Source organism: Manacus vitellinus, unplaced genomic scaffold (genome assembly GCF_001715985.3).
Source record: "Manacus vitellinus isolate BGI_N305 unplaced genomic scaffold, ASM171598v3 scaffold_12_pilon, whole genome shotgun sequence".
Classification (NCBI taxonomy): domain Eukaryota; kingdom Metazoa; phylum Chordata; class Aves; order Passeriformes; family Pipridae; genus Manacus; species Manacus vitellinus.
The window spans coordinates 4,650,150-4,669,016 of NW_021938949.1; the positions used below are offsets into that span (position 1 = coordinate 4,650,150).

General features: G+C 46.1%; 1 protein-coding gene across 1 annotated transcript in view; it reads right to left on the reverse strand.

The window, feature by feature from the left end:
- The window catches only part of LMF1 (lipase maturation factor 1), a 150,725-nt gene extending 132,596 nt beyond the window's left edge, over nucleotides 1-18,129 (reverse strand). The window contains exons 1-3 of the mRNA XM_018067618.2: nucleotides 18,126-18,129; nucleotides 17,090-17,459; nucleotides 4,979-4,989 (exon numbers count right to left, since the gene is read on the reverse strand). Of these exons, the coding sequence (XP_017923107.2) occupies nucleotides 4,979-4,989; nucleotides 17,090-17,459; nucleotides 18,126-18,129 (385 nt within the window). The remainder of the gene's footprint in view (nucleotides 1-4,978; nucleotides 4,990-17,089; nucleotides 17,460-18,125) is intronic.
- Nucleotides 18,130-18,867: the final 738 nt, after the last annotated feature.

Sequence of the window (18,867 nt, forward strand, 5' to 3'; positions counted from 1 at the left end):
CAGTGCAGCTGCACCACCAATTCATGGAGAGCTTAACCAGGAGCATCGTGGCTCTGCCACCTCATCCATGGGGAAGCACCAACCAAAGGTTTTGGGGGAACACCTCCACTCAACTGAGGTTCTCCAACCAGCCAGGCCCGACCCAAAGGCAGCGCTGCCCTTTAATGCAACCCTAATCACATTAAAACCAAACGCCCTCGTGAACACGGGGAGAGGCTGGGGAGGGAATCAGACAAGCCATAAATTAAAGCAGAGGATATGAATTCCATGCAGGCTGCAGTGTTGGGGTTAACGTGGGTCTGGAAGCAGTTTAGGGAAAACCTGGCGTGGCCAAGGGCCAGCTCCGAGCCGAGCTGCTTTGGGCTAATCGTTTCCTTCAGGCAGGCTACTCCAGCACACTAATAGGTTTTAATAAAAACTTCCAATTGGGCCAGTAAACCCCTCATTAAGCTGTTTTTAAAGCATGAATTTAAGAGCGGCGAGGGTAAAAGGTCAGGAGGAGGATTTAATTCAGACCGGCTGGCAAAAGGTGCTGTTGTGATTGAAAACACCAGAGTTCAAGTGTCCAGGGCCACATAAACATCCGACTCTGTCACTAGACCTGGTTAAGTGACAGCTTGAAAAATAGATTTAATAAGACAGAGAGAAAAGTTTCCCACTCTTACACGAGAAACAGGAACAGCAGATCCCAATATTAGCCAGGAACAGGAAGGGTTGGGAAGCTGCCCCGTCCCTCCCATCTCGCTGTGGGGGAGGAGGAATAAAAAGCAGCATCTGGGTGTTCAACCCCAGCCATTCCCAGGGGCTCTCGGGGACACTCAGCTCCAGGCTCTCCTGCTGGGAAGGCAGCAAAGTTCTCCAGGAATAACAACACAGCCCAACTCATCCTCCAGGTCCCACTGCCAGTGTCACTCCCACACGTCTGCTGTGCAACGAGCTCACAAGTGCCAGCATGAGAATTCCCTGTGCCACGTGAGAAATCATGGAATCACAGGTTGGTTTGGGTTGCAGACCACAAAGATCATCTTGTTCCAACCCCCCACCACGGGCAGGGACACCTCCCACCATCCCAGGTTGCTCCTGGTCCAGTCCAGCCTGGCCTTGGACACTTCCAGGAATGTTCAGCCACAGCTTCTGAGGGCAAAAACCTCTGCCAGGGAATTTTCTTGGGCACCCTCACCCACTGCAGGTGGATCTGCAGGAACCAAGGGCACAGTTCAGCTCAGACACATCCCCATCTCAGCACACTTAAACCAAGCTTTGGGCCTGCACTAGTCAAGTCTGACCTCAGCCATTCCATTTTCCTCTCACTTTCCTCATTGCTGCTCCCTGGGATAGTGCAACTACCAGGAAAACTTCAGCCCTTCCTAAGGAACACACTCACAAAGAGAAACGTCTCAATCTCACACAGCAAAAGCCAGAACCCCAGCTGTGCACTCTAACATTGAATTTTATGTCAATGCACATCTAAAATTCAAGATCCCTGAAGACCTTTTAAAAGAAAATCCTCCTTGGAACAATTTGCATTGAAGCAAAGAGTGAGGATTTAACAAGTAATGGAGAATTACCATTACTCTGCTCTTAACTTCTTATTCCACTTCTAATCAAAACACACTTCAGCTCAAATTCTGAGATAATAAATGCAATATAAAATTTGGGGGCATTTTGGGTATGAGCTGAGTTATTTGCTCATTCCATGTTTACAGATAATGGAATAAAATTCAGGGTTTAATTCAATTGTCTTCTCTCCACACCAAGATGAGCAAGAAAATTTACTGTGAGAGGGGGGGAAAGAAAAGAAAAAAAAAAAAAAGCTCTTATTTTTCAAATGTGCTTCTAATTCTGGCCATACAGTTGGCCTGCAAGGAGTGCAGGAGCAAGGCTCCCTGGAACAATCCCTAAGGAAACATTTGCTTTGGCTCCAAACAGGACACTTTTGTACATCAGGAGTCAAATAAGATCAGCTGCTTCTCCATCCTTTCTGTTTAATGATCCCATTGATAACATGAGGTAAAGGGATGCCATTCCTGTCTTTTCCTTGTGCTCCTTGCTGGGAATATGGATTGCTGGCCCAAGAGGTATCCAATGGCCACAAAGGTGACCACGTGGAGTCAGAATCTCTCTGGACAGTGACATCATTTTCCCACATCACCCCTGGAATTTTACTCTACACAGAGACATTCCCATCCATCACAACACAATCCTTGCAGTTTTCCTGCTTAGCTCCCGCTCCCACCTTATTTAACATCTCAGGACACACTCAGGACCATCCAAGTGTCTTATGAATATCTGGGGCTGCTTAAAACAATAAGGCAGAACGGAAGAAAGAGGACAAGGAACTTGTAAAAGAGCATCACCTTTTCCAAGCCCCAATAAATCATTATATTAAATCACATTTCCACTGGGTAAAGAAGAATTGACCCTGCAGCTGTGCCCCACCAAGGACAGGCAGCACCTCCATCCAACCATCCCAGAATCACAGAATATCCTGAGCTGGAAAGGACCCACAAGGACCATCAAAGTCCAACTCCTGGCCATGCACAGGACACCCCAAGAGTCCCACTATGAGTCTGAGAGTACTGTCCAAACAACATCCTAACAGCTGGAGCCAGATGGCCACCAAAACACCACCAAAATTCCTACAGCTCCCAATCCATTCAGTGCTGACTGTAGTGTGATCATTTGCCTTGGGATACAACTGGAATATCCACATAGATGTGACCCCTGAGCATCTGAGGGACACAAACACTACATGGAATTTTATGCAGGATGTGACTGGTGGCCTCTCAGGCAGGCTCAGAGTGGTTGGATCACTCATAAATCAAAGTCATTTTGCTCCCATTCCCACAATTTGTGATACAACCAGTACAAAATATTCTGCTTTCCAGAATCCAGAATTCCACAGAATCCAACTGAGCTAGGAAGGACCAAAGCACTCCAGTGTACTCCAGTCCCACCAGAACAGAGCACTGCCAATCCCAGGGATGTGCCAGCAGGGAAGCTCCACCCTCGTGCCCATCCACAGGGAAGGGCATGAAGTAACACCACCACACTCACTGAAACACAGCCCTAAAGCCACATTTATAACCTGAATCACAAGAAATAAAACCTAAAGTTATCAGAGCTCAGCCAATTTGAGGGCAGCACCAAGCCCAGGCCAACACCTTCCCCAGGATTTCCATCCCAGAGCATCTCTCCACCTTCCAGAAACAAACACCCAACGTGGAAGCTCTTGCCTGGCTCTTTCCCACCTCATTCCCTCAAAGGGAGGAGTGTTTTTAATCACTCTCCCCTGACAGGAGTAAGGGCAAAGAGCAAAACCTGTGGCAGTACCCATTGGCCTGAGAGCTTGTTGCTATTTCCAGGCTCTGGAGTTCTTTAAAATTCATAGGGACAGCCTGGAGTTTTTAACAGAGGCTACCAAAATCCAGCCTAAGATGTATCAAAAAAAAGGCACATTTCCTGGAGGGGGGATAGGAAACAGTCAGCATTTACAAAGAACTCTCCAGGAATTTTTTTTTTTTTTTTTTTTTTAAGGATTTTTTGCTTTGAAGTGGATGCTCCCAAAGAATAAGGCTTCCAGAGCTCAGCAATATTTAATGTACTTCTCCAGCAATGGCTGACAATGTTGTTGTTTCAGCTATATTATAACAAAAATATTGTGGTTTTCCTGTATTCTGACAAAAGTAACTCAAGATTTACATCTCATTCATCTCATTCCGAAGTGGCCCTTAAGCCAAAAACAAGGAAGGGAGAGACCCTACTGCGTACAAAGGACTTCAGTAATCCTTGAAGGGTGGCTCTCCACTTAGGACATAAAGAAAGGCCAAAAAAAGATGAAACACCAGTTGAAAAAAAGGCAATTTTTTTTTCTACACCATCAGTGAGGGTGGAAAACATCCAGGAGATGAGTAACTTGAGTCCAGGCTGAGTGTCCTCAACAGGAGTCTGGGTCTGTCCTGGCCAGCTGGTTCAAACACCCACATTCAACACCAAATGTGCTCTGAGATACCTGATGGACACCATGGCAAGGATTCTCCATCCTCCTCTGCTCCTCCACTGGATAAATCTCAATATTCCCACTCAAACAGTTCGTCCACTTATCCCTGATTAAAACCATCCACTGGGAACAAGGACACAGGTGCAATTCCCTGGGGGAGAGGGGGTCAAACCCCCCCAATACAAATGGATTTGAACTATCCTTGTGCCTTCTTGTAGAATATTTCCCATTAGTAACTGTCTTGTGACAACTTGGGAATGCTTTGGGAATCCCCTTTCCATCCACACCATGACCCAGGATCCTTCTCCACCCACAAATCCCACAGCAGGGAGAAGACACATCCAAACAGGCTGTTCCAAGACATTGTGCCATGGCAGCACTTCCCAGAAAATCAGCAGCACACCGGCAGTTTTCCTAGTATTTCCACAGACAGGAATGTTTTCCACCAGGATTTCTACCTTTCCATGTAGAAATGGGTTGGAGAACTTAATGCTGGAAGAAAATCCAACCTGGGCAAAGCAGGGAATGAACCTTCCCAGCCTCCAAGGGAGCAAAACTGCCCCTCACCCCAGGGGAAAAGCCCAGGATGTGAGAGGTTCTTGACATTCACTTGTGGAAAGCAAAGTGGAATTTGGGAGGAACAGGGACGTCCTTCAGACCCTGCCTCGGGTATATTTAATTATTCATCTTAACTATAACCCTCCAAATGAGTCTCTTGGTACTTAACCCTTCTAACCAAGTCTCCTTCAATCCTAATTTGCAGAATTTCCTTACTTTAAAAGCTTATAGGCAGGAAGAAACACAGTGAAAGACAATCAAAAACTTCATTTAAAAACAAACAAACAAAAAAGATAATCAAAACTTAAAACATTTCACAGAGAAAGACCAAGCAAACAAGCTGGAGAAATGTAAAAGCTACATACCCACAAATGCATCAATAAATTATTACTGCGGGTTTTCTCATTTTTAGTCACTTACCAAAGGAATACCTGAAAAACAAAACGAAGAAGAGGCAAAACAATTAATGTTTTGGTTGACAATTCAAGGGAACTATGTCTTGTATCAGTTTTATTTCTCATTTCACACGTTTTGAGTTTCAAAACACCACTAAAGAGCACAGAAACGTGTCTGAACCACATAACATGCAACTGAAATGGTAAATTGCTGCTACCTGGAAATGGAAGAAGAGCAAATTCCCTAATTTCTGGGCAGTAAGGTGGTATTTAGCACTCCAAGCACTTGGCCAGCTCCTTCTGATGAAGATGTTAAAGCAGCAGACCCAGAAGGGACACCACAATCCCAAATCCCAGGAGGTTCCCACAGGGTTGCTCCTGGTCTTCTCTGGAATTACTGGAATTACCTTTAGCCTTAGCTACAACAGTGACTTTCTGTCAGATTATCAGTTCCTACCACAAGTAAACCCCAAAGTTTAACGAGTTTTAAGATGCTGTTCCTCAGTAACTTGTGTTTGCTCCCATTACAGCTTCAACGCCACATCAGGGCTTTATTAATTTTATCTTTTACATTAACACTATTATTTGTGTAGTGCATCTCACACCAACCCAAAAGCCAAACAAAAAGAACCCTAAAACTGAGAAACACCCCAGGTTTTAAAGATTTTCCTGCAGGATTTGCTGCTACTGAAAACACCCCAAATAGGTGCATTAATTTGATACTCGCCAGTTCAATCAGTTCTAAAATCCATCAATCTGAACATCCCACAACAGATTGAACGACCATTTCACACAGAGCTACTGATGCACAAAGAAACAACTTTAAAATGCACAGTAATTTTTAAGTTTATTAATAAGAGCAGGTCTTTATGAAGACATCTGTCACTAAGGGAACCTCGCTCTGCTGTTCTCCACCACGGTCGTGGTGCTGCTCACAACAGAAACTTGTAGGAATTAAGTCTTATTTCTTGGCAGAAGTTAAGAACCCCCTGAGGCTCATTTAAAACACACACACAGAGACACACACACACACACACAGAATGAGGAATTAATAAAATATTGTATTCTTCTGAACCACATGAAGTTCTCTGACGTGTGTCTGTTGCCGATTACATCAATCCGGGCTCCGGAGTTTGTCATGTGATGACAGGCCAACACTTGTGAATTTATTTCTCTGAAGAAGCCTGGGATACAAATGCCAAGGAAACCAAACCAAATGGCCCACTCCAAATACATAAAAGCAGCAGGAATTCTTGCAGGGATTTTTTTTTTTTTTAATAGGTACAAACAGGCAGGTACCCAAATCCCACAGATTTCAGGTTGGAGTTTGGGACTTAATTACCTTTTTTTTTTTTCCCTTTTCAAGCTCCTGTATAAGGAGTTAAGAGAGTGTTTATTAAAAAAATGAGGGTTTTCACTACTGCCTGTCTTGGCATTTGCAACATTCCCGACAGATAATGACAAGTAAAAACATGGATGTGATTTTGCAGCCCTGGGGGGGGGGAAGCTGGGACAAATTTCAACAGAGGAACTTTTGATCTGCACTTTTTCAAAGCCAGAAATTCAAAGTATATGCCATTTGGATTGCCTAAATCAAATTAAAATAGGACGTCATTTCTGTTTTCTGGAGGGAGAAACAATGTCATTATCCATGACTTGTCATTGGAGGCAAAATTCATGTCACACTCAGGCTGTGAATATCAGCTGGGAATCATAAACATCATCAAATATTTGGGTTAAATGCTTTTCACCATGTTGTCATGCTGATTAATTCTAGCTCAAGTACATTCCTGGAAAGCAAAAATTGATAGTAGAGCACAGTTTAAACTATGTTATTCCTGATGAAAACCCTTCCTGCTGCCAGTACAGCAGAGCCAGGCTGGGTTTGAGGACACGGCTCCACAAGAGCTTCCCACATCCCCAAAATCACACACAGGCAAAGGACCAGGATGGTCCCAAACCCACCTGGCAGAAAACATCACCTTTTCCATATAACATCTTTTTTCCTGCGTGCAAAGCCTGTGGGATGATGGTTTCTATTTGCTCCAGGAGGAGGAAAAGCACATGGGCCAGACTTGCCCCATAAATTTCCATTCCCTTTGTGCTCAGTTACCCCAGAGCTACACAGATTATTTAATGCAAGGGTTATTTGGGACAGGGATTCCTCTTAGAAGTCTGTAAAACATTCCAAAACCAAAACAGAATTCCAAAACACAGTCTATTAAAAGTCGTATAAAACACAGACAGGAACTTTTACCTTTACATCTCTTGATGTTTACAAGGAAAATACATCTGTATTTGTAATAAAAAAATAGAGTAAAACCAGTCCTACCCACCACTCCCCTCCCTGCAGTGCCCAACACCACAAGATCCTCCCAGCTAAACTGATTTCCACAGGCAGGATAATTCCCTGCTGCATCCCTAAATCCACAGCTGGTGTTAACAGCTTCTCTCCCTGCTCTCCATGGAGAACATCCTCGATGGAAAGTGAACCCAGATGGCAACTTTCATCTCCATTATGAATCTCTCTCCTTCCCTGGGCTGGAGAGCTCGGGATGAGGTCTTTGGGGATGGGCATGTTTTCTATTTTTCTATTCTCCACCAGGATTCAGCTCCCAAAGGTGCTGCCAGGAGGTTTCCACAGCAGCACCTCCCCACGATGAAAGCAGGTAGGAGCTCCTCCAGGAGGTATCCCAGCCCTGGGAAGGCTGGGAATGGGACATGTTGACTATCCTTGTCCTCCCTCTGGCCCCAGGAAACTGCAGCACCTCAGATCACAGGGAGGACACACAGCTGGCAGAGTGAGGAGCTTCCTTCCCAAATTCCAGTAGCAGGGAGAGCTGGATGAGCTGCCTGCCAGAAACCCCACGTTGTGTTGGGGTAAAAAAGAGACTTAAGCCACAGAAGTAGAGAAAGTGTGGAAAATCCAGCTGCCCCAGGACAGGGTTTTTCTGTGTGAGAATCTCCTCTGACAGAGGCCTGGAGACTTCACCTCCCTCTCCAGGTGTTCAGCCTGGTGTTCTCCCATTTATACATTCCAAAGGCTTTCCCTTTACACCACCTAAACCAACAGCTTTCTGTCCTGTCCACATGGAGACAGACATGGCAAACAACTAATTCCCACAGAATCGTGGATTTGAGTTGGAAGGGACCTTAAAGCCCATCCAGTCCCACCCCCTGCCATGGGCAGGGACACCTTCCACTGTCCCAGGTTGCTCCAAGCCCCATCCAACCTGGCCTTGGACACTTCCAGGGATGGAGAGTCCACAACCTGCCTGGACAACTTGTGCCAGTGTTCCATCCCCTTCCAGCTCTCCCACACTTGAAGATCTTTGTCTCCTTTCCCACTTTTCCTTTCCCTGAACTAATCACACTCAGCTCCTTCAGCTTTTCACCACAACAGCACAATTTCCTCCCCACTGCTGAAGTTTGTGCCTCTCCTGTGCCCAGGGTGGGGCTGGAGCCACTTCCAGAGCAAAGTGACAACCAGAGACACTGGAGTGGAAAAACTCATCCACTGCTGTCTAAAGGTTCCTGTTGATGTGCCTGAAAGCTTGTTGGTGAACCATGATATCCCAACCAAATTAAAGCTGTAAAACTTAGGATGAGTTTAAAAAAACCAACATTTTTCCAATGTGTGTATATATATATATACACACATATATATATATATGTATGTAGAGTCCCTGGCAGCTGGGGATCCACTTCCTCAGCACTCTGCCTCCAAACAAAGCAGCCAGTTGGAAACATCACTGGCAAGAGCCAGTGAGTCCATCAAAATGAGATGACAGGATCAGTCTGCTGCACCATTAATTTCAGAACATCATTAACTTAAAAGTGTGGGGGTAAGAAACGTTTTTTGACAGCTGGTTTTGGTGGCTGCCAAGCCCTGAGCACTGCACAGCAGTGCTGGGGGAGGAAATCAGCTGCAGTGGCAGCAAATGAAACCACTCTGGTGTCTGGATTCACTTTATTGTGGTCACAGATCTCTAAAAACTGGGATTCTGTGCTCTGTAATTACAACATCCACATTTAAATGGGAGGAATGGGGAGAACATTAAAAAAAAAAAACAACAGTGCTCAAGGGTGAGGTTTACTCAGTGCTGGGAAAGGTGCCTGAGCAGGGATGGAGCAAAGCAGGGGATAAGGAATGGGGCTGTCCCATCCCACACATCCATCCCACAGGCTCTGCCCGTGGCCAACAGCAAAGCACCACGTTGTTTTCCCTTTCCAAGGCAAAAAAACTAAATCAAGCCTGGGTAGGAGAGCAAATCTGAATGACCCAACTAAGCCCTTGCTACACTCCCCAACTCTTCTGTCCGTGCTCATTTCCAAAGACAAAAATCATTCTAAACCCTGCAGAATCTGCCAAACTCCAGTGGAGTTTGCTTTGGTTAAATCCTCCCAGTGCCAAAAGCAAATGGTGAAATGGCAGCCCTGGGAATCCTGCTCTGAGCAGGATTCTAACCCTAACCCTAACCCATCCTGGATGGGGAGTGCCAGGAAAGGTGAGGACAGGGCAGCAGGAAGGGGAGGCAGCTCCTCCACCCCTGCCCAAACCAGCCCATATCTCCAGGCTGGAATGGACCCCAAAAGCAGGTGCACAACTGTACCCAGACACTGAGGGACAACAAAGGCATCAGTGACAGCTTGGACACGATCAGGGCCTGGAACAAGAGGGTCAGAGCCCCAGTACTGTGATCCTACTTTTACCAGCAGGAAGGTCCTGCAGGTAAAAACCCAGGAAAACTGAATTGCACTTATTCCATTTCCTGATTAATTAATGCAATTAAATTACTCTTTTTTTTTTTTTAATCTCTCTGAAGGTTGGCCCTCACTGCCAACTGAGTGTGAGTCCCCACAGTGAGGCTCTGGGCTCAGGCAAAGCCTGCCCATTTCCCCCCACACTAAATCCATAAAGACAGGAGTTATTCCAATGCAAGTTGCCACCTGCTTTCTACTCCAGACCCTTCCTGCAAGAGAACTCACTCATTTTTGCAGTCTCCTGCCTCCCCTTCTCCAGGACAGAGCTGCTGTTCATCCAGACAGACCCGGAATGTTTCTCCAGGAGAAACATCCAGCTCAGCCTGCAAATGGAATCAGGGAATTGTTAAGGTTGGAAAAGACCTGTAAGATCAAGTCCAACCATCAGCCAGCAGCACCACCACGTTCACCACTAAAACCACATCCACAGGGTTTTTGAACCCTTCCAGGGATGGGGACTCCACCACTGTCCTGGGCAGCCTGTTCCAATGCCTGACCACCCTTCCAGTGAAGAAATTGTTCCTAATATCCAACCAATCCTCCCCTGGTGCAACTTGAGACAATTCCTGGTTGGGCAGGAACCCCAGCCCAGCCATGCTCCAGCACCACTGGAAGTGACCACTGTTGTCAGCAATAAATCTTCGGATTAAGAAAATTTGTAAACACGGTTTACAAGTTGGTAAACACAGATTAGGGAAATTTGTAAACACAGATCCCACCAGGGCTTGGATCCTTCCCTAACCCAGATCACTGTCAGGCTGCACCAATCCCTGGATTAACATCCTTCCCAACCACAGCTGTTTGAAAAGTTCCCCAAGCTGAACAACATAAACACGTGCTGGACCAAACTGGGTGCATGAAGCTGTTTGGCAAGTTATTGTTTAAAAAACAAAAAAAAAATTTAAAAAAAAATCATTCCTTCTTTTTCTAAGTTTTTCAGCTGTGGGATGGATCCCCAAGTCTATTCAGTGGATGCAGCTGGTAACTGGATGTGCCAGAAAATAAGCAATTAAAAGATATTTGTCTGGGACTCTGGCAAAGCCCTGTGTACATCAGTCACTGCAAAAACCACACAGTAACCACACCATCATCTCATCAGTTCTTTGCTCTTATTTTAATTTTACAGACCCTCAATTGAATACAAATAGACCACAGATTGAAATCAAAAATAAAAATCCTCCAGAGGTGCTACTGATTAAGTGAAGCCAAGCCAGCAATAAGGCAAAACAACAGTAAAACCAATCAATGTGAAATATTTAAACTCCTCTTTAGTTCCCCTCTTTTTTAAACCTCTTTAAGTTCCTAGAAGTTACTCACACAACCTTAATCTTCAAGGCACAAACTGAGGAGCCTCAGCAGTAACTCTGCAAGCTCTGACACACCCTGTCACCAACACCTCTGCTCTTGTTTTACATATTGTGCTTCAGTGGCAGGTTAGATTTGTTCTTTTCCAGGAATATTTGCATGGAAGGAGGCAATGACCAGCCCTGGTGCAGCTCAAGCAGCCCCTGACAGCCCTTAAAGCTTCTGGCAGCTCTTGCACCCCCATCTCCTGCAGATCTTCTCAAAGCTGGGACAGAGCTGGGTCTGCTGCCTTAACCCAGCTCATCTCCACCTGCCTTTCCAGCCTGCTCTGCTCTCCCACACCAATGCCCAGGTTTGGGATGTGGGCAGGGACACACTCAAACCCTTGGATATCCCCTGGCACCTGCACTCTTTGCTCCTGCTTGGAGATGTGGTTTAGTGGTGCACTCCACCATCTCAGAGGTCCTTCCCAGCCTAAATAACTCTATGAGATTCCACTTGCACCTTTGAAGAGCCCCAAATTAAAGGCACAAACCCCATTGTCACCTGCACTGAACTTGAGAGGAGACCAAGAGGAGAAACCTCACATGTTTTCAGGTCTTGAGGACTAACCCAGCCACAGCATCCCCCTCCTCCTGCCCAGCCACACTCCATTCCAGGTGAGCAGATGGAGAGGGACTGACCCCTCTCAAGGACTGCAGCTAAACCAACACCCAGCCTGGGGCAGGGAGGGAAAACCTTCCACATGCTGGGGAGGAAAAAAAAAAAACAAAACACCAAACCAAAAAAAAAAAAAAAACCATGCTAAATGATTCATTTCTGACATCAGCCCTGATTAAATTTTAATCTCTCAACCCAAAATGTGGTTCTCATTAGCCTCATTAGTTCCCAGTTGTACTGCAAGGCAACGGTGTCACATGGTATTAATCTTTGTTTTCATTAATGTGTCATATCAAGAGCTCGGGGCTGCTCTCAGCATCCTTTGAAACCGATCCCTCCCTCTCTCCTGTGCGGGGTAGGAAGTGCCAAAAAGCAGCTTCCTGGACAGGAAGGATGACCCCCTGAGATCCTGCAACTCTTGGTTTACGTTTCTAGAGATAATCTTTTCTTTCTGGGCAGAGAGGGAGGGCAGCTCGGAGCTTCGACCCACAATAACAAAGGAATTCCTGGGGTTTATTGCCAAGGCCAGATAAAGGAATTAGATAGTCTAAGTTTTGTTGTTGTCGTCGTTGGGATATTTTGGAGAGCTGGAAAAAAAATACAGCCAGGTTGCAAAAAAAAGGTTATTTGCAAAGCCCTAAAAACCCCTCCAGATTGTCCCTGTTTGGCCCATGCATCAAGGTGAGATTTGTTAATGTGATTTATCTAAAAATCTCAGATACTTTTTTTTTTTCAATACATAAAATTGTATGCTGGATTCAGGCACAATATTAATTTCTCCTTCCACTTCAAACTAATATCTGCAAAGCTGGTATCAGTTAAGTCTTGCAGTCCCTCAGTACAAGGTTGTATTACTTCCAGACAGGCCTATAAAGCAGGATAGAGACTGATGGAAAGACCTGGCAAAGGTCACCTGGTTAAGCACAGCTGACACATCCATTCCTGCCTGCACAGAGAACTTCCCAGGTGAACCAGGGTGCTGATAAAACCCAGGACACCCAGGTTCCTATTCCCTGCTTGCACAGCTCCTGATCTTTCAGTGGCTGCTTGCTCAGGGCCAGGCAAAAAAAAAGTCTTCCTGAATTACCCAAACTGCTTCACAAAACCCACCCCGGCTCAAGTGGCCCCGCGTGGATCCCTCATTCATCCTCATCTGGGTCTGGGCTGCTGGAAGCTCCAAGGGGGGTTCTTCCAGCTCTGTTTTGTGTGTCAGAGCAGAACTATTCTGGTCCAGGATGATCAGAGGGATGGAGCAGCTCTGCTGGGAGGAAAGGCTGAGAGAACTGGGATTGTTCAGCCTGGAGAAGAGAAGCCTCAGGGTGACATAATTGTGACCTTCCAGTGCCTGAAGGGGCTCCAAGAGAGCTGGAGAGGGTCTTTGGACAAGGGATGGAAGGACAGGACAAGGGGGAATGGCTTCCCAGTGCCAGAGAGCAGGGTGAGATGGGATATTGGGAAGGAATTCTTCCTGTGAGGGTGGGGAGGCCCTGGCACAGGTTGCCCAGAGAAGCTGTGGCTGCCCCATCCCTGGAAGTGTCCAAGGCCAGGTTGGACAGGGCTTGGAGCAACCTGGGATGGTGGAAGGTGTCCCTGCCCATGGCAGAGGGTGGGACTGGATGGGCTTTAAGGTCCCTTCCAACCCAAACCATTCCATGATGATTCTTTTCACGCTCTAAGCTGTGCCCTCATCACAAAAGGGTCACAAACCAACATGCTTCAAAATGGGAAGGAACTTGTGCCAAATCCAGCCCCCAGTTCCCACCCTGGTTGTGTTACAACCTGGAGTCAGAAACTCAGGAGAAATCTGGCTCTAACCTTTATTTGGATCACACCAGACAAAACCCCAAGTGCTTCAATCTCAAAATCCAAAGCTGTAGAGTATGGGAGGAAAGAAAACAGGGAAGAGGTTCATTTAATGGCTACTAATGCCCTCCTGGAGAGGGAAAACACAGCTCTGAGCATCTCCTGAGCCCCCCAGCAGTGAGTGGAGCTGAGCCTGACCCAGCCACCAGCACAGTGATTAAAGTCCAGCACAGGTCAAGTGCTTTTTAACGAGACATAAACCACAAACCCTCCACGACACACAAGCCTTTCTTCTTCCTCTGTTGCAAATGAACTTCTGAGGACGGTAATTTAATTGCAATTAAATTACAAGCCTCACAGACAAGCTTCCACGACCTGCAGCGTGCTTGTCCCTCCAATAAGTCCTTTCATATGAAAGCCTCAAGCTATTATTCAATCAGCTAAATATAAAAAAAAACCACCAGGTATTTGGGGGCAGAGAGACAGAGGCATCAACTCCCCTCTGTGCTCTAGAAAAGTGTTGCAGCACCAGCAACTTTCTGGGAGCCAGCTGGGCACAGGGGCTTTGAAGGGCACACAGGCAGAGCTCTATTTCATATTCCCTGCAGGAAAAAAGGTGCTGCTTGGTCTTATTTTACCCTAAATACCTGCTAGCAGCAGCTCCACCACTGTTTTCCACAAGGGAAGAACACACTGAAAAGAAAGTTGTAGCCACCTTGCGCTCTAACATTTTATTTATTGGCTTGTTCAACCCATTCCCTTGAGCTCTTGTAACTCGACCAGAATCTTAGTCATGAAAGAGGAGAAAAAAAAAAAGGCAATAGGATTTAAACCCCCATAATTGCAGCTTTTGTATCGAGTGTCTTACAAACTGTGCTCCCCAACAGCGGGCAAGGAGCTCTGTAAAAAATGAAATTACACAATAACCAAGGCAAAGGAAAGCTTTTCAGATGCCATTTGGAAGTGCTGGGGGGGAGGAAACAACAGAAGAAGAAACAGGAGATCGGTGGCAAGAGTAGCTGAAAAGTTTGTTTATGCAAGAAAATGTAATAGCTCTCTGGAGGCACCTTACTGTGGGATGAAAGTGAGTTTATTCCAGAATTACCAACTCACTTTGGAAGTGCATTAGTTATTCTGGTACAAAAATGATTTAAGTTCTGCTGGAAGGCCTCTCCCAAAGAGCTTGTCCTGCCACAGGACCTCCAGTCAATGTCCCAGCAGAAACCACAGGGAACAAACCCACACATGGAGGTTTCATGGGCTCACCTGCAACAAGGATTTTTACTTTTACACAAAGGGCAGGTTTTCCCATCCTTGTTTAAACAGATGACAATCCATGATAATATTCAGGAGGGAGGAAGCTGGGGAGAAAGACAAAGCCATTTGTATTGGACCCATGGAGTTGCACCATGGACTGAACCCAGCCAAGCAGGATTTGCAGGCTGCAAAAGGGATGTTGATCTATGAGGAATTCCCACAAAAAAAAAAAAATCTTTTAAAGCATTCTTATCTTTGTTTAACAGCTTCTGCTCTACTCAAACTGGCACTTCTTACTACCACCACTTTATTGCATGGTTTGCAGAAATTACAAGGAAAATTGAAGTTAAAATAAAAATGATTCAGCACTTCACCCAGTGGGTCAGACATTAAATATTCTCTTGCACTGGCAGATTTTTAGGTTCTTGGCAGTCCCCTCCAACATCAAAAGGAAGAGTCCAAACTGGCAGATGGGGGAAAAAAACCCAAACCAGTATTTTAAGACAGACACACTGAGCTCCTGATCAAAGTGTGACACCACTACAAGTGCAGCCCATGGCCCAGAGAACACATCCAGGTTTAGGCTGAGCAGACCCACAGCTGTTTTGGGAACACTGTGCCCAGAATTACAAACAAAACTTCCCAGTGCTTTCCACTTTCCAACTTGGCAATCCTGGCCCCACATTTCCCAGGGACCAGAACTGACACCTTGCTGCTCTCTGAAAGCTCAGCTGAGAACCACCAGAGTGCATCTGAATTCACACAGTTCAGAGCCAACAACAAACTGGCAAATCAAGAATTCAGGGCCAGCACAACATCAGTTCTCAGGATTTTAGGTTGCCAAAGTAATCCTTACCCTGCAAACCCCCTGACAAAGAGTTCCCATCAGCCTCTCCCAGGAGCAGCTTTCTTGAGGGTTGTGAGATCCCCCGAGCCCTTCAGCTGTGCTGTCCCAGCAGGATCAGCTGTCCCCTGGCTCCCAGAGTATTCCCCAGCTCCCAGGTGGTCCCAGGACAGACAGGGAGCGTGTCCTGCCCTTCAAAGGAGACAGTTTGCTCTTCTAAAGCTTCCCCTGACTGAGCCCAAGCCAGCTGGACAGCAGTTGAAAGAGTCTCTCCTCCAGCAGCACCCGGTATCTGGAGACTCCAGCCCAAAACAAATAGGAACATTTAAAATTAAAATAGGGGAAAAAAAAAAAGAGCAAAAGCAATAAAAGGAATAAATTGTTCCTCACTGGCCTAAAGAAGAGAGAGCTCTATTCCTCCTTATCATTCCATATCTTCCTGGAACTGGCTGCCCAGGCACCTACAGCAGAGGATTCTGCTGGGAGGGGTGCTGGGTCACAGGAGCCCAGCCTGACCAGAGCAACAGGAACACCAGGACTGGACAACAACTCCAACCAACGTAGCCACAGCAGGAATTTCTTCCTCCTTTCAGCTGCCTCTTTGCTGAGCTGTCTCATAACTCGGTCGGGAATGGCCTGACAGCACCATCCTTCCCCACGGGGTGAGATCTGTCATCTTCTACCCTGGGGAAGCATCAGAACTCATCCAAACCTCTCAGTCTGCCCAAAACTGGCAGTAAGACAGTTAAAGGACCACCTAAACCCGTGGACAAACCAGTGTGAGAAGGGAGATTTAAACCCAGCCTTAGTTTAAGGCCAATGCTGCTGCCCACCCAGCCACCAGATCAGATTTTGGGTGCTCTCAGCTCACCCCTCCTGCCACCACAATTCCCAGGGAGAATTTCAGCTAATCCCTATTTTGCTCTTTCCCTGTGTTTACTTGCACTGGAAGCACCCAGCATCCCTTTCTCCAGGGAATTCCAGGTCACACTGTGTGCACAATAATAATATGGTTTTGACCACCCAGTGACCCATTTCAGAGGATCTAATGAAAAATGTAACCACAGCTGAATGAACTGTGTTGCTGGGCTGCTTTGATTCCTTTCCCCCACTCCTTAACAAGAACCACCTCATTTCCTGTTTCATATGTAATATTAAGAAGAGAAGAAGTTGAGGCAACATCATCTAACCCCCCTTCTCTCTTACCCCTTTCCCAGAAGAACCCAACCCAATCCCTTGGTGTGTTTTTGCTGCACACCAGGAGCACCTGCCTGTGCCAGACTAAATTTTAAACCCCAAATCTGAAGAGTCAAAGGAGTAAAAAAATAATAAAATAAATAAAATACAGCTTTATCTCAAATATCAAGAGCCAATTCCCTTCAACCACAGCACCCACAAAAGGCAAACTCCAGGCTCTGTGTGAATTCCTGCTGGGCAGGGCATTGTCCTGGCAAACAGCATCAGATACCAGAGAAAAACAAAGCAGAGTGGCTGAGAACCTACCAGATCTGTCCAACGTTGACCAAGGAGAGGTAGAGAAGCCACAGGATGGACATGAGGATCATGTTGGCACATCCAGCCACCAACACAAAGGCTGATATTGCCAGGCCAGCCAGGGCAAGGCAGTCCAAGGTGCTGTCCATGTCAGACCAATCCAGAAACCAGATGATGGTTGGGGCATAGCTCAAGGCATCCAGGTTTATCTTCCCTCTGAAGTACCTCTTGATGTTCTGCAGGTACAGTTTGCAGGGCAGCAGCCCCTTCTCTCCTATCAGCTGCTTGTTCTGATGATATGCCACCAGGAAGGCCACAACTAGGAAAAAAAGGAGGGGGGAAAACTCTGTTAAAATACATCCCTCAGCCTGGATGATTTCTGAGTCATGAGTTACAGAAGTACATTAATGGCTCAGAAGGAATTTATTCAAGGTTTCATCTCTGTTAAAACCCAACAGTCATTACAATGCTCAAGCACAAGGTTCCTTCTCCCAGCTCTCCCAGCCTGGCTCCCAGCCCCTGGAGCATCTCCATGGCCTCATTCCAGCAGGTCCATGTCCTTCCCATCCTGAGAACCCCAGAGCTGTTCAAACCACCCTTCAATCCTTCTGGCAGAGCAGTGGTTAACAGTTCTCCATCCCAACTGCCAAAGACAGTAGCTCTGCTGTGGATTGACTTTCTGGATCCTCTCACATCCTGGAAATACAAAGTCTTAATATTTTCCCCGTCCTCTAAATTGCTACTTTTCCCATGTCCCTACAGCTCTCCCATTTATAGTGTCTGTGCTCCTGCACTGGACCATCTTAGAACAACCAGCTGCTTTTTTTAACAGCACAGAAGCAATTTAATTACAGATTATAGACCTAGAATTTGATGTTCTACAGAGAAAGTTGGTCAGTTCCTAGGGATTAGCTCATATTTTAAGAATCTCCTCCAGTAACCAATTTGCAGTTTGTAACTGCAGCAATCTCCATTTCTCAGGGAAAAAAAAAAAACCAACAGTGGAGGCCAACATTCCCTGATTAGGCTCCATCCACTAACTTACCCATCCTTCAAATATTATCAAACCCCAGCCATGTCACGCACAGCAATCCCAAAGGTCTTGCCAAAGGCCAATTTGTTTCCCCCCAAACCTCCCTGGTTAATGATCACATTTGTTGCCTCCCTTATCTGAACAGGGTCACTCTGCAAACAACAATCCTGGTGTTCCTCTGCTCGCTGCCCCTCGCTTGGAACACTGACATCAAACCCCCAGTTCAGGCCTGGATTCCCATTCCTTTGAAGTCTGAGGAGCAACCAAAAGTCTGCAGCCCCAGGGAATAAAACTGAACGTCCCCAGACACACACAAAGGTCCCCAGTGGGGCTCAGTTAATCCACTTAACACTTTCTCCAGCTCTCTCTCTGCACACACCACATATTTTGTTCTCATTTGGAAAACCACCACGAGTCACAACCCACAGCAGAGGTCACTGGGAGGGCTCCCTTTGATTCCAGCAGCTCCTGAATCACAGTGATGACGCAACAAAGTTGGGAGTTAAGTGGCTGCATCTCTTCCCATCCATCTTTCATACCAACTATTTATGATTTTACCAATTTTAAAAGACACACTGAATGTTTTGCCCAGTTATGGTCAGTGAGGTACAAGAAAAAAACTGATCACAACCCTACGGGATCAGTTCTTGACTGCAAATATTCACATTATTCAATATTATTCATATTTTTCTCCCAACACTAAGTTCAGCACAACTGCGTAATCAGAACCCCTGATATGTGAAACCAGCAAAAA